At 36.4% G+C, this 20,449-nt stretch overlaps 1 protein-coding gene across 5 annotated transcripts in view; it reads left to right on the plus strand.

Annotated features, from left to right (window-relative positions):
* The window catches only part of VPS54 (VPS54 subunit of GARP complex), a 110,594-nt gene that overhangs the window by 13,058 nt on the left and 77,087 nt on the right, over positions 1-20,449 (plus strand). For 3 of the 5 annotated variants that reach the window (XR_001391885.2, XM_004435626.3, XM_014791470.2), the window contains exons 2-3: positions 15,605-15,760; positions 17,166-17,407. Coding sequence is in view for 4 of the 5 variants with exons in the window: in XM_004435626.3 (XP_004435683.1) it covers positions 15,625-15,760; positions 17,166-17,407 (378 nt within the window). In the remaining variant the exon portion in view is untranslated. The remainder of the gene's footprint in view (positions 1-15,604; positions 15,761-17,165; positions 17,408-20,449) is intronic. The other 2 variants (XM_004435627.3, XM_087436662.1) reach the window with 2 other exon arrangements.

A 20,449-nucleotide genomic window follows, 5' to 3' on the forward strand; every position in this document is an offset into this window, starting at 1 on the left:
ACTTCAGGAAACACATGTATTCAGAGTTTCCTGCAAGGCACAGGGTCTCATATATGTCGAATGGGAAAGTAAGGAAAAAGCAAATTAGATTAGTACAATTTTTTTCTCATTTTCTGGGTTCCTTTAGCTTCTTCCGTACTCCTTTAGTGCCCAAGTTGAGTAGACAAGTACTTATTTATATGACAGCCTTAATTTGTTAGTATTTCTTAAAAGCCCAGCTCTTTATGTTTAAATTTTAGTTACATTATTGAGATTGTTGTGAGCTATAATGTATATGATATGTATTTTTAAAAATTTTAAATACTTTATTTTGTGAGGAAGATCAGCCCTGAGCTGACATCTGCCAATCCTCCTCTTTTTGCTGAGGAAGACTGGCCCTGGGCTAACATCGTGCCCATTTTCCTCCACTTTATATGGGATGCTGCCACAGCATGGCTTGACAAGCAGTGCCTCGGTGCGCGCCCGGGATCTGAACCGGCGAACCCCTGGCCGCGGTAGCAGAGCACGCGCACTTAACCGCTTGTGCCACCGAGCGGGCCCCTAAATACTTTTCAAAATTATGATTAAACTAGATTTTGTCAGGTGATAAATCTGATACTTAGTGTAGAAGTATATTGTTATTTGTGTCTAGGCTATATGAAAGAAGCTTAAGTATACCATTTACCCGAAATTGGCTCTTAAAATTTCAAAAGTGTTGTGGGAAGTGCGTCTTAGAGTATCAGATATTTTAAATTACTGTGATTAAAAAAATAATCTCTACTGATTTCTATCAAATCGATCTTTGGGAGGACATTACAGTATGGTTGTTCTTGTTTTTTTCTTGCATGTGTCAATACTTCTAAATTTGAAAGAGTCAAGTTTGCCATTTTTTGTTTGCTTTTTAAAAAAATAGCATTGACTATTGATTTTTTCTTTGTTACTAAACTTAAATCCAAAATTGTATCAAAAAAGGCTACCTCTGTCTAGCCCCGGTGTAAAAAAAAAATCCCACTTTTTCCCTATTTTCTCAAATTACAAATAGACAAGTTATAGAAGTTCATTAGTTAGTCAATTATTTGGAATTCAGAACACATTTCCTGTTGAAAGTGCTAAAACGATGGCTAATAGTAGCATATTTATCTCACATTGCAACTCAAGAATTATCCCTTTGCTGAAAAATATGGTAAATTATACTGATGAAAACGTGTAGTGTCTTTTTCCTTGAGGGATAATTTTCTAGCAGGTCCCTGTCTTATAAAATTCTTTGAACCTAAAACTGCCCTAAAAAAATAGTCTTAAAAAATTCTTATTACAATCAGATGTTAATTATTGCTATCATTTATTTTTAATATAAGATGGACATAAATAATAATTATTTGTTTGTATAAATAATTGTTATTGGATCAGTAATTGATCTGATAAGGAGAAAAAGAAGACAGAAGAGGAAAGCACTGGGTGCCTGAAATGGATGGGAGACTGTAGTGAAGTAACAGGCTTTTTTTGGAGAGGCAGTGTGATGTAGAGACAGAGGCATGTTATTTAGAATCAGAAGATCTAAATGTAAATCCCATCTTCACAATTAGCTAAATGATCTAAAACCAAGTTCCTCTTGAACCTATTTCTTTATCCACATAATGGGGATCATTGATTCATTCATTCACTGATTCATTCAGAAATGTTTTTCTTACTAGGTTGTTAGAAAGACCAACAAAATAATCTGAATGAAAGCAAGCAATTAGGAACTGTATAGTGTTTAGTCAAATATTAGTGATGATGTAATTCTTCTTACTGTCTTTTTGTTGCTTACCTATCCTTTGCCATCCTCTCTTCTTTCATTGATAACATATTTTCACTGCACTCTTGATCTTAGGAGCAAGCCCTGGTGGTCTAGTGGTTAAGATTCAGCACTCACACTGCCACGCCCTGTTCATTTCCCCTTCAGGGAACCACACCACCCATCTGTCAGTTGTCTTACTGTGGCCACTGCATGTTGCTGTGATGCTGAAATCTATGCCACCGTATTTCAAATACCAGCAGGGTCACCCATGGTGGACAGGTTTCAGTGGAGATTCCAGACTAGGAAGAAGGACCTGGCCACCCACTTGTGAAAAAATAGGCTGTGAGAATCCTATGAATAGTGGCAGAGCATTATCTGATAGATCCTCAGAAGATGAGAGTTTGGGGGCAGGGGAGACTGAGCAGGTTTCTGCTCTGCTGTATGCAGGGTCCCGAAGAGTTGGAATCGACTTGTCTGCACTAGCAACAACTTGATCTTAGGACTTCAGAGAATCTTTAGAGCTAGTGGTAGAAGTGAAGCAATCCAGGTTTACCCAAGTCCCAGTTGATCTTTTTTTCCCTCCCAGATAAGGGCATTAGGCAGAGGAGTAGAATGGAAGGCAACTTATCTGGATCAGCTTGCTTATTTTCTCACTGTTGCCTGACAGAGTTCTGTCTTTCTTAAGGTAGGGCATGGCCTAAGGTGCCTCATTGTCCTAGGGCGTGATCAGTCTCTCTCTCTCTCTGCCTCCACCCCATCCTACCTCATTCCCATGTGTATCTCTTACCTCTCCTCCCATCTCCTTTCTTCACCACTTTTTCTTGTTCCTTTTTAATCTCACCCTTCACTTGGTTTCTTGTTTGCCTACAGGTATGTTCAGGTCTCCCATGGCCTAAAAAATTCTTGATCAACTCTTAGTCTCATTTCTTTCACCACCAAAGAGATGTTGATATTATTGCCTTTATTACTAAACTTTTTGTGGTATGGCGTCTGCCTCAACCACTGTCATAAAACTGTTCTAATTTGGTATCCTTTCTGAAGTTAGTAACCTCCTTGACCTCTCTCTCTGCAGCATGTTGACACTACTGTTTACACTTTCCTCCTGGACACTTCTCCTTTGGCTTCTGTAAGGATGGCATTTTTGATTGCTTTCTTCCTTTGGTCTTAAATGTGTTTTCCCCACCCCTTGCTCTGAGCTCTCATTAGCTCTCTTTTTCTGTACTCTCTCCCTTTGAAGTATTACTTTCCTGTGACTAGAATTATTTGTTCTATTAGTCCTATAATGTAACTGAACTAGGAACAGTGATGGAAAATTCAGGGAGGCAGGATTCTGTTCACTACAAGAAAGAATTTTTTTCCTAAAGTAATTACAGTTGTTTTACAGTAATAATCTCCTTTGAAGTGGTCAATTCTCCATTATTGAAGGTTTTCAAGTGGAGGCAGAAAGACCCCTTGTAGAAAGGATTCATGTATAGGTAGAAAGTTGAGCCAGATGATCTTTTAAAGTCTTGTCCAGGGGCTGGCCCGGTGGCGCAAGTGGTTAAGTGCGCGCGCTCCGCTGCGGCAGCCCGGGGTACACTGGTTTGGATCCCGGGCGCACACCGACGCACTGCTTGTTGGGCCACGCTGTGGCGGCGTCCCATATAAAGTGGAGGAAGATAGGCATGGATGTTAGCCCAGGGCCAGTCTTCCTCAGAAAAAAGAGGAAGATTGGCAGATGTTAGCTCAGGACCGATCTTCCTCACATACACACGAAAAAAGGTCTTGTCCAACTCCGAGTAATCTCTGAGATAATTCTCATCCACTCCACTCCCATGGATTCAACTTTGACCTTTATTCAAATGTCCACCAAAGCGTTATTTCCAGCCTCTCTACTTTCTCATCCCTCTTCTCTCCTACAAGCACAGTTTTTGTCATCAAAATTGCTTCTTTTGTAGGCCACGGTGTTTTCTAGTTTCATCACCATTTTCCACTATTCTTTTTTTCTTTCCTTTTACTGGCATGGCTTTGAGGACCACTGTTCTATGCTTTGGCTACTTTTCTACTAGTAAATTATATCTGGTTGTATTGGTTTGCTGCCTCCTCTCTCCCTTTCTCCCCCAAACTAGGGGCATTTAAGCAAAGGACACCAATGGAGGAGGCTTGGGATCTTAAAGTTTAAATTTATTTTAAAATTTTATATGGCACAGTCCAAATGTTAATGCTTAAGATGTTTATAATAATAAATAGTAGTAGTTGCAGTTATTTATTGAATATCTACTGTGTGCCAAGTATTGTGCCATGAGCTTACATAGGTTTTGTAAGTTATATTTCATTTAAATCTTACAGCATTCCTATGAGGAATATACTGTTGCTGTCCCATTTTACAAATGAGGCAACTGAGATTTAGGAAGGTAAGAAAGTTGTCAAAGGTCACACAGCTAATAAATGACAGAGATCTAACTCATTTTATGGCCAGTTTTCTTAACCAGTATATTGTACTGTGTTATACGAAAGGTAGAGATCTAGAATCAAACTTTAGAAAGTCAGGTAATGTTATACAAACAAGATAATGTATTTTTGACTTAGGTTTTTAGATTGTTTTGAATGTATGTGAACCTATATGAGACATTGATAGTGGCTTGTGTGTGCTTACCTCCTTTTCCACAGTAGTCATTCATTTGTTCATTCACTGGACATTAATGCAGTTTACTGAGTGCTTAGACTCTGCTGTGTGTGGTATAGGAAGGTGAATGAAATAAATTTAAGTTTACAATATAGTGGGGGAGACAGGAAATAGCAGGTAAATGAATTATCAGTTATAATTTGAGAAAGTACTATAAAGATCACAAACTATAACAACAGGGTGTGTGTGTTGGATGGGGGACAAGGAGAGGGAGGACATGTTTGGATACAGTGGTCAGGAAAGGTCTGTTATCCCACTAAGCAGATATAACCACTGTTAACATTTTGTTGTATACCTTTCATACATTATATATAGCTATATAAAGTTTTTATATCAAAATGAGATTGTACTATATATTCTGTTTTGTAATCTCATAATTGAGTCTCTTGAAACAGTAGCCATTGTTTTTTAATTTCCTCACCTTCTATTCCACTCTAACCTCTGCAGTCTGGCTTCCACCTCCACTGTTGGACTTGTTGTTGCTTTCTGATGTGACTGGTCACTTCTTAATTGCCAAATCTAAAGGAGATTTTTTTCCTTATTATTTTATTTGCAAATTCTGAGCTGATATTTCTCTCCTGGTTTTTCTCCCCCCTTATTGGATATTCCTTCTTTATCACAAGCTTTTCTTTGTATCTTTTCTTCATTTCTTTCTTCAGAAATATTAGAGTCCTCTTAGGTTTTGTATTTGACCCTCCTTACTAATACTCTCCTAGAGTGATGTATTCAATATTCAACACCAGTGTCCTAAAGTCTATTATGGCTCACCACAGTCTTGTGGATTGAGTCCAAACTCCTGTGTAAGGTTCCACCCAGCTTGAGGAATATTCTTTTTTTTTGATCTGAAGAAAAAAGAAATGAACCTTTACTAATATTTATTGTAAGGATTGATATCAGCACCTTCAGTCAGTCCATATGTTCATTTATCAGATGGTCACATTTTAAATAAGTGAGCAAGCACAAGGGATTAACAGTGGTATCCTTCACTTAGTTCGTCCATGTGATGTAATATAGTTTACATTAAGTGGTTAATTGGGTTTACAGATTATGTTATCTAGTTTTAACTAAACCAACTCACACAAAATGTCCAATTAACTTAAATGATTCCTGTAGAGAAGTCACATCTTGGGTTAAAGATAATGCTAATAATGGAACTACAAGTAAATAACAAAGTGCAGAGCTGGGTTCTCCTACTCCTGGTTCAAACTCTTCCATAGCCTTACATAAAAGTATTCAGAGTTGAGGCCGGCCCGGTGGTGCAAGCGGTTAAGTGCGTGCGCTCTGCTGCCGCGGCCTGGGGTTCGCTGGTTCTGATCCCGGGTGCACACCGACGCACCGCTTGTTAAGCCATGCTGTGGCAGCATCCCATGTAAAGTAGAGGAAGATGGGCACGATGTTAGCCCAGGGCCAGTCTTCCTCAGCAAAAAAGAGGAGGATTGGCATTGGATGTTAGCTCAGGGCTGGTCCTCCTCACACACACACACACACACACACACACACACACACAAAGTACTCAGAGTTGTCAAGCATAGGAATATGTTACGTGATTTTGTTTTTTTTAGCAAAAAGAAAATGTTTTCCGAATTTGCTGATCTTTTCGGAGATGGCATGTGACTGACAATAATATTTAACCAAACAGATAGTTAAACGCGCAGACACACACACACACACAATCTGTTCTTGCAGGGTGTTTTTGTTTTTAATTTTAAATAATAAGTGAGGAAATAGTTGATTTTCTAGAAACCCTCATGCCATGATAAATGTATTTTGCAAATGGATGTTTGGAAATATTCCATCATTATGTGATTTTTTTTAAATGATGAACTCTTTAAAAACCCAGCGTGGAGTTTTATAACCTGCTTTAAAAACTTCAAAATAGAGAGTTTAGAAAGTGTAATCAGGGATGCAGTAATGTATTTCTTCCATTTCTGCATACATTTGTGAGATATCTTTTTTTTTCTATAACAGGCATTAAAGCTGGGTATAAAAATAAATTGAACTAAGAGCCAAACCTTTGAATTACCATTTCATAAAGTGTTAAATCAAAATTTTTAATAATAATAGGCATAGTCAGTTGCATTGCTATCAGTTAAAAATAGTAAGAGTAAAAAGGTATTTTTTGCCATTAATTAATAAAATAGATTATTTTAAAAAGTTTTTCTTCCTCTTTATCTCATCTCTTAAAAATTTCCATTTAGTGTAGTCTTATATTATACATATTAATACAGTAATACCCTATATAATTTATAAATGATGATTGCTAAAAATTTTTTCACTGATGGGATATAAGATCAAGAAAATTTGTAGACTGCTAATATAGCCAATAAGCATCCCAAGTTCAAAGGAAGGCTAGTTTTCTGTGGGTTATAGTTATTAGAAAAGGTTCATAGTGGAGATGGGTATAAGGCTGAAGCCAAACTTTTGCAGTTTAATAATAGCATTGTTCCTGGTTAACAAAGTGTCATGGTTAATTTTATGTGTCAAGTTGACTGGGTTAAGGGATGCCCATATAGTTGGTAAAACATTATTTCTAGGTGTACCTTTGAGGATGTTTCTGGGAGAGATTAGCGTTTGATTCAGTAGACTGAGTCAAGAGATCTGCCCTCACCAATGTGGGCAGGCATCATCCTCATCCAGGTCTTGGATGGCCCAAATAAAATAAAAAGGCAAAGAAAGGACAAATTTGCTCTCTCTTCTTGAACTGGGACATCCATGTTCTTTGGCCCTCATACATCAGAGCTCTTGGTTCTCGTGCCTTTGGACTCCAAGACTTAACACCAGCTCACGCCTTTGTCCTCGGACTGAATTATACCGTTGGCCTTTCTGGTTCTCCATCTTGCAGAAGGCAGATTGTGGGACGTCTCAGCCTCCATAACTGCGTGAACCAATTCCTTTATTAAATCTCCTTTTCTGTATATCCTATTGGTTTCCTTTCTCTGGAGGGCCCTGACTAATATACACAAAGTAATTTGTTTCTATAGGAGAATGTTTGGAAAATTCAAAAAAGTGCAAACAAAAATAAAAATTTCTTGTAATTTTATTATTTGGAGGTAACCATTGTTAATATTGTGGTATATGTCCCTGCAAATTTTTTTTTTTGCAAATGTGTATGCTTATTTTAAATTAGAAAATTGGGATCATACTATATGTATTGTTTTGAAAACTGTTTCCAGTTAACAATATATGTTAAACATTTTTTATGTTATTAAATATTCTGCAATCCTATTTTTCAAAAATTTTAGTTGTGGTAAAATACATATAACATGAAATTTACCATCTTAACCGTTTTTAAGTGTACAGTTCAGTAATGTTAAATATATTTATATTGTTGTGCAGCTGATCTCCAGAACTTTTTTATCTTGTAAAACTGAAACATTATACCCATTAAACAACTCCCTATTTCTCCCTCCCCCTAGCCCCTGACAACCACCATTCTACTTTCTGTCTCTATGAATTTGACTACTTAGATACCTTATGTAAGTGGAGTCATACAGTATTTGTCTTTCTGTGATTGGCTTTTTTCACTTAGCATAGTGTCCTCAGAGTTCATCCACATTGTAGCGTATGTCAGAATTTCCTTCCTTTTTAAGGCTGAATAATAATAATGTTCATTGTGTATATATACCACATTTGTTTATCCATTTATCTGTTGATGGGTGCTTGGATTCCTTCACCTCTTGGCTGTTATGAATGATGTTGCTATGACATGGGTGTACAGATATCTCCTCAAGACCCTGCTTTCACTTCTTTTGGGTATATAACCAGAAGTGGAATTGCTGGATCATGTGGTGGTTCTATTTTTACTTTTTTGAGGAACCACCATAATGTTTTCCATAACAGCTGCACCATTTTGCATTCCCACCAACAGTGCATAAGTGTTCCAGTTTCTCCACATCCTTGCCAACACTTGTTATTTTCTGTTTATTTTTTTTTTATAATAGCCATCCTGATGGATGTGAGGTCTGCAATCCACTGCAATGGCAGTGTAATCCATTATTTGATTGTACTATAGTTTATTAACCAGTTCCTTCTTATTTAAGAGTATGGTTGTTTCAACTTTTTCATTCTTAAAAATAATGCTGGGGCTGGGGCTGGCCCGGTGGCGCAAGCGGTTGGGTGCACGCGCTCCGCTGCGGCGGCCCGGGGTTCGCTGGTTCGGATCCCGGGCATGCACCGACGCACTGCTTGTCAGGCCATGCTGTGGCGGCGACCCATATAAAGTGGAGGAGGATGGGCACGGATGTTAGCCCAGGGCCGTCTTCCTCGGCAAAAAAAGAGGAGGATTGGTGGATGTTAGCACAGGGCTGATCTCCTCACAAAAAAAAAAAAAATAATGCTGGGGCTATTTTTCATATTTTGGAGTGTGTGTATATTTGTTTTCTTAGGATATGTAATCTAGAAATGAAATTTAAAAGGACCTTTGAAGGGAAAAGAGGCATCATTAGATGGGTAGAAAGATGGTATGAATATTCCAGGAAGGGCACAGCCTTCACAAAGACAAGGAAGCCTCAATAGCATGATGGATTAGAGGGACAAAATAGCACTCTGTCTAGAATAGAGGTTATAGTTATCCATGGATGATAGGAAGTAAGGCTAGAAAGAAAGACAAGCATCAGATTGTGGAAAGCCTTGAGTACCAGCATTTGTTTGGAAGGTAATGAATAACATTAAAGGTTTTTGAGCTGAAGTATGACAGAATGAAAACTTTCTAGAAGATTCATCCTAAAGCAATATGTGGAATGGTTTAGACTAAAAGCAGAGAGACCAATTAGGGGACCACAGTATGATAGAAGCATGATAGAGGGTAGGCAAGTTCAGATTTTATAAAGTAGGGTATTTTATAAAGTGGGGTATCACTTTTGAAAAATAGGAGAAGGGAAATAAAATGATTAATTAGTATATCTCTGGGTTAACCACTCTGGTAAAATGTTTTGTATACATTGAAATGGTAGAGGGGAAAAAAAAGACTTTTGCTATACTTTACCTGTAATAGGCAATTTTATGGAGAGTTCAGAGTTGACTGTAAGTGGTTTTGTAATATCAGTGTTTTCTGTAAGCAGTTACTGTTACAATGTAGAAGCAAGGGAAGAAATTTTTGCACAGTTTCTGGGTAATGTCTGTGGTAAATGTTTCTCTGTCTCAGCTGCCTTCTCATTCAGCCTTTAAGGACTTCCAGTTTCTATATATGGTATTATTCTGCAACATTAAAATTTGATTGAAATCTATTGATTTTTTTCCTCCAAATTTGAAGTTATACAGTAATGCCATCTTCAGGTAGATCAACAGTTACAAATTGAATGTTTTTCCTTCGCTCTGATAGATTTTGCATTATTTATTTAACATTTGACAAATATTTAAAGTTTCTTTCCTTCACCTTTTTATTGTGAAAATTTAAAAACATACAGAAAAGTGAAAGAATAGAACATGTTACACTCATATATACTTTTCTTAGATAAGGTGTTTTTAACATTTGGCCATATTTGTTTTAACTGTGTATTTTTTGCTGAATCATTTGAAAGTAAGTTGCAGGTGACATCATACTTCACTCCTAAATACTTCAGTGTTCATGTCCTAAGTAGAAGGACATTTTCCCATAATCTCAGTACCGTTAATAATACACCTAAGACAATTAATAATAATTCCAAAATACCACATAACGTTCAACCCATATTCTAAGTTTCCCAATTGTCCCAAGAATGTATTAGAGCCAGTTTTTTTCTTTTTGAACGAGGATCCAGTCAAGACTCAATATTGCCTTTAGTTGTTGTCTCTTTATTCATTTTAAAATAGAATAGTTCCCCACCTTTTTAAAATGACATTGATCTAAGTATCCAGGCCAGTTTTCTTGTAGAATGTCTATATTCTGAGTTTGTTTGATTGTTTCCCCATGTTGTGATTTAAACCTCACTATCCTATTCCCCTCTATTTCCTATAGACTGGAAGGTAGGTCTAGAACAGGGGTACATCACAGACCAAAGGTTCACAGACTGTATAGGGTCTGTGGATAGAATTCAGGGAGTCTCTGAACTTTGGATGGGGAAAAAAATTACATCTATATTTTAACTCAGTGGTTCTCAACTGGAGTGATTTGTCCTCTCCTGTCTTTTCCCCCACCCTGGATGTTTGGCTTTGGAGACATTTTTGTTTGTCACAACTAGTTGGGAGGGTGCTATGGCATCAAGTAGATAGAGGCCAGGAACACATCTAAAGATCCTACAATGTACAGAGGGAGAGCTCCCAACAAGAAAGCATTATCGGGCTCAAAATGTCAATAGTGCCATGGTTGAGAAACCCTACTTTAACTGGGTTTTAGCATTTCCTTTAATTGTGAATGTAGGAAATCCTTCACAAGGATATTAGCACTACCTGTAACTTTGTCACCAATAGGAATTTCAGATATTTTCATATCACATTAAGGTGTTGCAGGTATCTCAAAATATTTATACTCATTTATTTCAGAAATTAAGATAGATTTGCATTAATCAAGAAGCAAAAATATTACTATATTACAATTTTAAGAGATAGTTTGATAGCTATATTTCAGTATAATTGTCCATTGTAATCACATGTATTTTATGCATTATAAACATTACTCTGGGAAGAGATCCATATGCTTTACCAGATTGCCAGAGGCATCCATAGAACAAAATAGCTTAACCTCTGGTCTACAGCCTTTATTAGATTGGGTTAAACATTTTTGGTGAGAATGCTTCATAGGTGATGTTTATTTTATATTGTCATTTCATGAGTCACATAATAATGTTATCTTGCTGTTATCATTGATGCCAAGTTTGATGATTTAGTTAAGGTGGTGACAACTAGATCTTTCCATTTTAAAGATACATTTTTCCCTTTGCATTGCTAAGTAATCTGTGGGTAATATTTTGGTACCAGGTGAGTTTTCTGTTTCTGAACAACCTTTCACCTAATGGCTTACCGTACTTTGATGATTTTTCCTGAGTCTGTTTTTACCTTGGGGGTTGCAAAATGGTGATTTTCTAATTCAGTCATTCCTTTACATTTATTACTGGCATTCTTCTGTAAAGATAAGAGATTTCCTTTCCCCACCCCACCCCACTTCCTTTTCCTCATCTCCCTCACCCCAAGAATCACTATGGATGCATTAATTTTTATTTATTCAGTATTGCACTCAATTAGGTTTTTTTTTCCTTTGGGGTGCTCACATTGTCCCAAATTGGCCAGTGGGAACCCCTTTAATTTGGTCCTTTGTCCTTTTGACAGACCCTACTGGTCTTAGAACATTTGCTTGCTTTCTGAGTTCTCAGGATCAGCTTGTTCTTTCTGTGCTCCAAGTCTGGAGTCAGATATGTCTTCAAAGAATCATGGTTTCTTTTTGGAGAATAGTGTTTAGAAACCATAGTCTGAGCACTTGGTGTGCTCGTTGCTTCTAGAGTGACAATGTTTCTAAGCCCTTTTATTTTTTTTTATTTATTTTTTTTGCTTGAGGAAGATTAGCCCTGAGGTAACATCTGTGTCAGTCTTCCTCTATTTTGTATGTGGCTTGCCACCACAGTATGGTGATGAGAGGTGTAGGTCCATGCCTGGGATCTGAACCCATAAACCTGGGCCGCCGAAGTGGAGCACACTGAACTTAACCACCAGGCCATGGAGCTGGCCCTAGGCCCTTTTAATAGAAGCTTTTAACTAAACTTTTAACATAAAAAGATATTTTGAGCTACAAGAAAGAAATTCAAATATTTCTGTTTTACTCATCCTTGCAAATTATTTCTTTTGAAATGAATGAGTTTATTTATTCCTTTCCTTTTTTTTCTTTTGAGGAAGATTAGCCCTCTTTTTGCTGAGGAAGATTGGTCCTGGGCTAACATCCGTGCCCATCTTCTTCTACTTTATATGGGACGCTGCCACAGCATGGCTTGACAAACATTGTGTTGGTCTGCGCTCGGGATCTGAACCCATGAACGCTGGGCCGCCGAAGCAGAGTGCACAAACTTAATCGCTACAGCACCAGGATGGCCCCTATTTATTCCTTTCCTTATCAGCCCAGACCCATGCTCTTTATCTATTCACTCAAGGATTGTTGGTAGCTGTCTTAACTAATGTCTCTCTCTCCTGTTCTATATACCACCCCTTTCATTCATCTATAAAATATTATGTGCTATCTGTTTGCCAGGAAATGTGCTAGGCGTGTAGAATACACAGGAAAACGGAAACATCCAGAATTTCACAGTCTAATAGGGAAGACCTATATGAAAACCAAAATTTCCGTATGATTGGTGCAAAAATAGAAATACATAAAGAATGACTAAGTGTGAGAAACTGAAGGAGGAGGTGAAGATAATATTTGAGTATGGTATTGATAAAATTATGAGATTACCATGTGAAGAAGAGTAGAGATATTTATAGATTGTCATTGTACCTGACCACTGATTAAATGTCAAATTTGTTTCTACATGATAGTTACAGGTGAGATTATTTGAAATCAGAGGTTACCTGCATTTAGTGCTTAGAGCTTTCCTTTTTCCTGTATTCTGTGTTTTTTGTTTGTTTTTATTTTTGCTAATTTTTTTTCTGGGTAGACAAACTATTTTTGCTTACACTGAAACTTACTAAGATGCTTCATCATTTCTCTTCTTTAGCTTTTCAATAAAAGATTATTTCTTTGCTGAAATGGTTTGGTTTAGAGTCTGTGTGGATTTGCTGTATTTGTTTATACATCTGTGCCTTATGAATAAATCCATCATGTTTTATTACCAGTGATTGCACTTACCAAGTGTCTGCATCATACCTGTTATGTGATCATTAATACAAAGTTTGGTTCTTACTGTGAGGAGATCTTAATAAACTCAGGATGGTGAAGGGAATGGAGAGTCAAATGCTTGGAAATTGGGACTCATATATTTAGGCAGTCCCTTAATTTTACATAATCCCTTGATGGCTAGAGATTGTCCCTCTTTTCATAAGAAGAATTATGAAAGGTGTAGGAAAAAACAAAACCTGCGTATGTTTCCCAATTCAGAATCTTTAAAGAGAAAATAAGGTGTTTTTCCCCCCCAGATACAGAAATAACTTACAGGAGTCTAAAAATGTTTTTCCAAAAGTCCCTATCTTCCCCAGCTACCTAAGATGGCACTTAGGATTTCTTTTTCCAGTAAAAACAGCATGATGGTAAATAAAATAAATTGAAATAGTAGTGTACTATTGTTGGAGTCAATATTTAATTTATCTGACATCAAGCAATGGGCTTTCAACATATATGTATTTTCCATGTATTTGTAGCTTACCTCTTCAAGTGTCAAAATATGTACGTTAGCCATTTTATTTGATGAAATTAATAAAATAGTTAAACATATTTAATGTTAAATTTAGAATTGTTTTTACCAAACACTTAATGTACAAGATTCTGTGTTATACAGTGTTTCCTATTCTTTAGGTATTTGCTGTGCTAATGCTTTTATACAGAAACAACCATACACTTAATATGTATGGATATAAATACAGTGATGAGTGATGCCTTTCAAACCAAGGCGCTGATTAATTTTCCCAGATATTTTCATCATAGTACTCTTTTGCCTCCAAACCTCTGAAGGCTCCTTACTGCTTAGAGAGGCAACTGTAGTCTCGCCCTACTCTGCGTGTGTGTGTGTGTGTGTGTGTGTGTGTGTGTGTGTGTGAAGCAACTCTAGTCTGGCCATACTGTGTGTGTGTGTGTGTGTGTGTGTGTGTGTAAATATGATTTATTTGTCAGTACTTTCCAATGCAAACATTTCACTCTAGTCAGGTCAGTTTCCACACAATCTTATGATTATTCTATGCCCCTTAACCTTTGTTCATGCTGTTATTTGCTTTCTGTTCACGGACCTTGAGGAAGTTATTATCTTTGTGTATTTTCTTAGCAGCTTGTTTCTTATGGTCTCAGTGAATGGTGTAGTTGGATGTGTTTCCTTTGCATTAGAAGAACTGGGACAGATAATACAAGGAAGTGTGGGAAATGTAATTTTTAGCTTTCCACCAAACTAAAGAGGAGTTAGAGTGGATGAACTTTTGTCACCAGTCCTAGCCTTATATCTCTGTTTTTTTATTTCTTATTTTTCTGTTCACCAAATTTCCTAACTTGGCTTTTTTTTTTTTTAAACTTGTTAAACCACATGTATCTTTGTAAACCACCTAGTCTTTCTGGGCCTTGCTATACATATCTCTAGTATGAGGAAACTTAGACTCGGGGATCTCTAAGTTCACTTTAGCTATCAGCTTTTGTTTATGTGCATTTATTTATTCCTTCATTAAAAAGTATTTATTGAATGCCGGCTATTTGATAGATATGCTCAGCGATATAAGATTATCTACCCTCCAATAATAAAATAATACATGTTCTTCAGTATCCAGGTTATGTACTGCTTCATTTGTAAAGTCTTACCTGACACTGTAACCTATATTATGTTGCCTTGCCCCACGGATTCTTTCAGCCCTTACTAAAAAATGTAGACATAGGTTACCTTGTGTTTTGTTTAGTGTTTTGATTACTTAATAGAATTGCAAGCACTTTGAAGAATGATACTTCTTTTATTTTATAATCATTTAGTATAGTGACAGTCACATAGTAATAATCATAATGATAACTAATGTTTATGAATACTAACTTTGAGGCAGGCATTGTTTTAAATGCTTTACATGTATACATTCCTTTAATTCTGACAAAATGTTTATGGGATGGGATCTCTTTTCATCTCCATTTTTACAGATGAGGTAAAGCATACAGAGGTTAAGTAAATTTCCTTAAGGTTATACTGCTGGTAAGTGAAGCTGGGATATGGACCCAGGCAGTCAGATTTCAAAAACCCATGCACATAAGCATTTTGCTATAGGGCATAATTACTGCATACTTGTTGAATGAATGAAATGTTTTCATCTTTAATATATATCGGTTTCAGCTTTGGTATCTATTTGCACTTTGGATAAAAGACTAAGTAAGAATATATCACTTTGGGGAGAATTCTTTTTAAACAAGGACAAATAACTTTCTTAGCAAACTAAATGTTATGAGTGATTCTCACAGTTAACAGTGAGTATTCAAATTGTGTGCTTATACTTTGAGGTATTTTGAATAATGAGTCTGTTTTTGAAAGAAAGTTTGTGACATGCGTAATACTTATAGATGAATTTTGATTTGTATTAGTGTCTTATTATTTGTTACTCATTTTCAGTTGAGTGGTGATCTTATGCAATGGCTTCAAGCCACAGTTCTTCACCAGTGCCTCAAGGAAGCAGCAGTGATGTTTTCTTTAAAAAAGAGGTAGATCCGGCAAAACACATCAGACCTGTGCAGTCACTGCCAGATGTGTGTCCCAAGGAACCCACAGGTAATGCCTTTTTTTTTGAGAATTTTTATTGAGGATTTGTATAATCTTTAATTGAGTAGTCAGATTTCATATACTTATCTTAAAAGAGTAAATTTTATGATGTTAAAACTAAAGAGATATAAGTAATTTGGAAGTAAATTGACTGGGAAATTGGAATATAGCTCTTTCGTGCATTTCCATAAAAGAAGTTACTTACATAAACTAAAAGTTTTGTAAAGGAAGGTGCAGAATGAAAGCTCTTTGGTTAAACATAGTACAGTCAGTCCTCATTATTTGCGGATTCTGTATTTGCAAATTAGCATACTCCCTAAAATTTGTTTGTAACCCCAAAATCAATACTTGTGGTATTTTTATGGTCATTTGCAGGCATGTGCAGAGGAGTGAAAAATTTGAATTGCCTAATGCATACGTTCCCACCTGAGGTTGAAAAAGGCAACACTCTGCCTTCTTGTTTTAGCTGTCATGCTGTAAACACATGTCCTTTTTGTGGTCTATTTAGTGCCATGTTTTTCGCATTTTTGTGCTTTTTGTTGGTGATTTTGCTATTTAAGGTGGTTCCCAAATGTGGTGCTGAAGTGCTTTCTAGTGTTCTTGAGCACAAGAAGGCTGTAATGTGCCTTGTGAAGAAAACTACATATGTTCTAGGAGCTTCATTCAGGTGTGAATTATAGTGGTGTTAGCTGTGAGTTCAATGTTAATGAATGAACAGTAGATATTAAATAAGGTGTCTTTAAACAGAAATACACACAAAACAAGATTATGTATTGATTGGTTGAGAAAATGTGACCAGAGACTCACAGAAACCTAACCCTGTGTTTCCCCTAGGAGCAATGGTTTAGTATTTGCTAATTAAGTGTTCCCGTGACTTTATAGAACAAAACTATTGTGAATAACAAGAATCAACTATATAGTTTTCTTTCCTCTATGGTTAATGCCACGTCAGCATTTATGTTATCTAATTATAAGCCAAACAAAGGATATTGGAACCAGGAGTGTCTGCCATAATACAATAGAACAAAGGCCTACCTGTGAAAAAAACTAGAGTATTAAAGGATAGAAAATATACAATAGAAGGTAGAAGAGTTTTGACGTTGAAAAAAGAGAGAGAAATTGTACATTAAGGAAAAGAATTAATGAAAGACTTTCTTTACCACCCACCCCACCCTGCAACTGCAACTTTCAAATTTTGCATATCCTTTATCTTGTACGTGTTTTTCCTCCCCTTGGCAATTGATGTTGAAAGCTGAAGGTTTTTTAATCAGATTGATTTTTATTAAAACATTTGCTATTGAAGAGAGAGTGTAATTGCTTTGTATAAAGTAGAATCTAAGCATTTTTATTTTTCTAGGGTATACTTTCAAACACAGAACTTACTTGACAGAGTTCTCTTATTTACTTTTTGCAGGTGATTCAAATAGTTTATGTGTTGCCCCATCTCTAGTTACAGATCAACATAGATGGACTATATATCATTCCAAAGTAAATCTCCCAGCAGCATTAAATGATCCTAGATTAGCAAAAAGAGAATCTGACTTCTTCACAAAAACATGGGGATTGGACTTTGTGGACACTGAAGTCATACCTTCATTCTACCTCCCACAGATTAGCAAGGAACATTTTACAGTATATCAACAAGAAATCTCTCAGGTAATATCTCATTTTTTAAAAAATTATTTTATTGAGGCCATAATGGTTTATAACAAGGTAATTTCAGGTGTACGTTATTGTATATAAGTTTCTGTATAGACTACATCATGCTCACCACCAATAGTCTATTTTCTATCCATCACCATACATATGTGCCCCTTTACCCCTTTTGCACACCCCCACCCCCTTCCCCTCTGGTAACCACTAGTCTGCTCTCTCTCTTTTTTTTTTTTTTTAATTATTTTGAGTTCATAATAGTTTATAACATTGTGAAATTTCAGTTGTACATTATTATTTGTCAGTCACCATATATATGTGCCCCTTTACCCCTTATGCCCACCCCCAAACTCCCTTCCCCTCTGGTAACCACTAATCTCTTCTCTTTGTTCATGTATTTGTTTATCTTCCACATATGAGTGAAGTCATATGGTGTTTGTCTTTCTCTGTCTGGCTTATCTCACTTAATATAATACCCTCAAGTTCCATCCATGTTGATGCAAATGAGACGATTTTGTCTTTTTTTATGGCTGAGTAGTATTCCATTGTATATATATATATCACATCTTCTTTATCCATTCATCAGTTGATGGGCACTTGGGTTGCTTCCACATCTTGGCTATTGTGAAGAATGCTGCAATGAACATAGGGGTGCATAAGTCTCTTTGAATTGTTGATTTCAAGTTCTTTGGATAAATACCCAGTAGTGGAATACCTGGGTTGTATGGTATGTCTATTTTTAATTTTTTGAGAAATCTCCATACTGTTTTCCGTAGTGGCTGCACCAGTTTGCACTCCCACCAGCAATGTGTGAGGGTTCCCTTTTCTCCATATCCTCTCCAACATTTGTTGTTTTTTGTCTTGGTTATTATAGCCGTTCTAACAGGTGTAAGGTGATATCTCATTGTAGTTTTGATTTGCATTTCCCTGATGATTAGTGATGTTGAACATCTTTTCATGTGCCTATTGGCCATCTGTATATCTTCTTTGGAAAAAATGTGTGTTCATATCCTCTGCCCATTTTTTGATCAGGTTGTTTGTTTTTTTGTTGTTGAGTTGTATGAATTCTTGATATATTTTGGAAATTAAGCCCTTGTCGGATGTATGATTTGCACGTATTTTCTCCCAGTTGGTGGGTTGTCTTTTTGTTTTGTTGATGGTTTCCTTTGCCTTGCAGAAGCTTTTTAGCCTGATGTAGTTGCATTTGTTTATTTTTTCTCTTGTTTCCCTTGCCTGAGTAGACATGGTATTTGAAAAGATGCTGCTAAGACCGATGTCAAAGGGTGTACTGCCAGGTAATATCTAATCTTGAAGTTAGTTATAGTCAGGTCAAAAATAATTGAAAGACTTTTAGTTTGATATATTATAGCTTTTGACCAATAATCTTTGATGAGCATATGGTATTCTTTCCTATTCATACACATTCTACTGTCCTGGATTGTATTTAATTCTTTACTTAGATATGTGTGAATATATTTCTCTTATTGTAGTGATTTTTCAGAATGACATTCCTAATGGTGTTAAGAAGCAACATGAGGGGCCGGCCTGGTGGCACAAGTGGTTAAGTGCACGCGCTCCTCTGTGGCGGCCCGGGGTTCCCCGGTTTGGATCCCAGGCGTGTACCGACACACCGCTTGTCAACCCGTGCTGTGGCCACGTCCCATATAAAGTAGAGGAAGATGGGTACGGATGTTAGCTCAGGGCCAATCTTCCTCAGAAAAAAGAGGAGGATTGGCGTCAGATGTTAGCTCAGGGCTGGTCTTCCTCACAAAAAAAAAAAAAAAAGAACCAACATGAAATCTACCCTGCCTACTAAGGAGAAAATGATTCTGTTAAGCCTGTAAAGCCTAGATGATTTGTGAGGTTTAAGAAATGATCAGAGTGGGATTGTTTCTATGCCTCTCCTTCACCACAGACAATTTAATAGAGCATTAGCTCTAGCAGATAGTCTTAATATCTGTAGACATAATATGTTGCTCTAAACTGGGTTCTGAGAGCGAGAAGTGAGTGCAGTGCTGAGTTTGAGATGGCCTGTTCTTTATTTTTAGTAAGTGATTGTTATTAATGTAATTCTGTTTATCATTTCAATCTTTAAAAAAGTCATCATTAAAGTTGTACAGGGGATATTCAAAAAAATTTTTTTATTGAGGTATAATTGACATAACGTTATATTAGTTTCAGGTGTACAAGATAATGATTCAGTATTTGTATATACTGTGACATGATCACCACAATAAGTCTAGTTAACATCCATCACCATACATAGTTACAAAAAAATTTTTTTCTTGTGATGAGGACTTTTAAGATCGACTCTCCTAGCAACTTTCAAATATGCAATACAGTATTATTAACTATAGTCACCATGCTTTATATTACATCCCCATGATTTATTTATTTTATAAGTGGAAGTTTGTATAGGAGATATTTATTTATAATTTTATAATTATTCCTTTTTATACTTTTGTTATTAGCAAGACTAATTTGCATTTAGCTGATTTTATTTCACTTGATTATTCTTTTTATAATTTGAAAATAGGCTGAATTTGGCTATATTATTGACATTAATACTATACAGTATCTGGTTCATTTTTAGTCCTACTTAATATTTTTGTACAGAACCTGTAAATATTATTTACCTTTTTATGTGTATATTGCCATATACAGTCTAGGGTTTTGTTTTTTCTTTTTGCTGAGGAAGATTTGCTCTGAGCTAACATCTGTGCTGATCTTCCTCTATGTTGTATGTGGGTCGCTGCCACAGCATGGCTGCCGACAAGTGGCGTAGGTCTGCCCCAGGGATCTGAGCCACCAAACCCACACCGCCGAAGTTGAGTGCACCGAACTTAACCATTAGGCTGGCCCCATCTAGAGTTTTTGTGTTCTGTTTTCAGTGATCACATCTAACTGTCTGGATGTTGTTAAGTGGATGAGCTTTAATACACCTTCTTTTCAATGATTTCTAGTCTCACATCTCATAACTACAATTTGGCTTTTCTATTTATCCATTTATTGATAAAATTTTTATTGAGTGCCTTCCATATGCCT

This window comes from Ceratotherium simum, chromosome 11 (assembly GCF_057802395.1).
Source record: "Ceratotherium simum simum isolate JZ-2026a chromosome 11, ASM5780239v1, whole genome shotgun sequence".
Classification (NCBI taxonomy): Eukaryota; Metazoa; Chordata; class Mammalia; order Perissodactyla; family Rhinocerotidae; genus Ceratotherium; species Ceratotherium simum.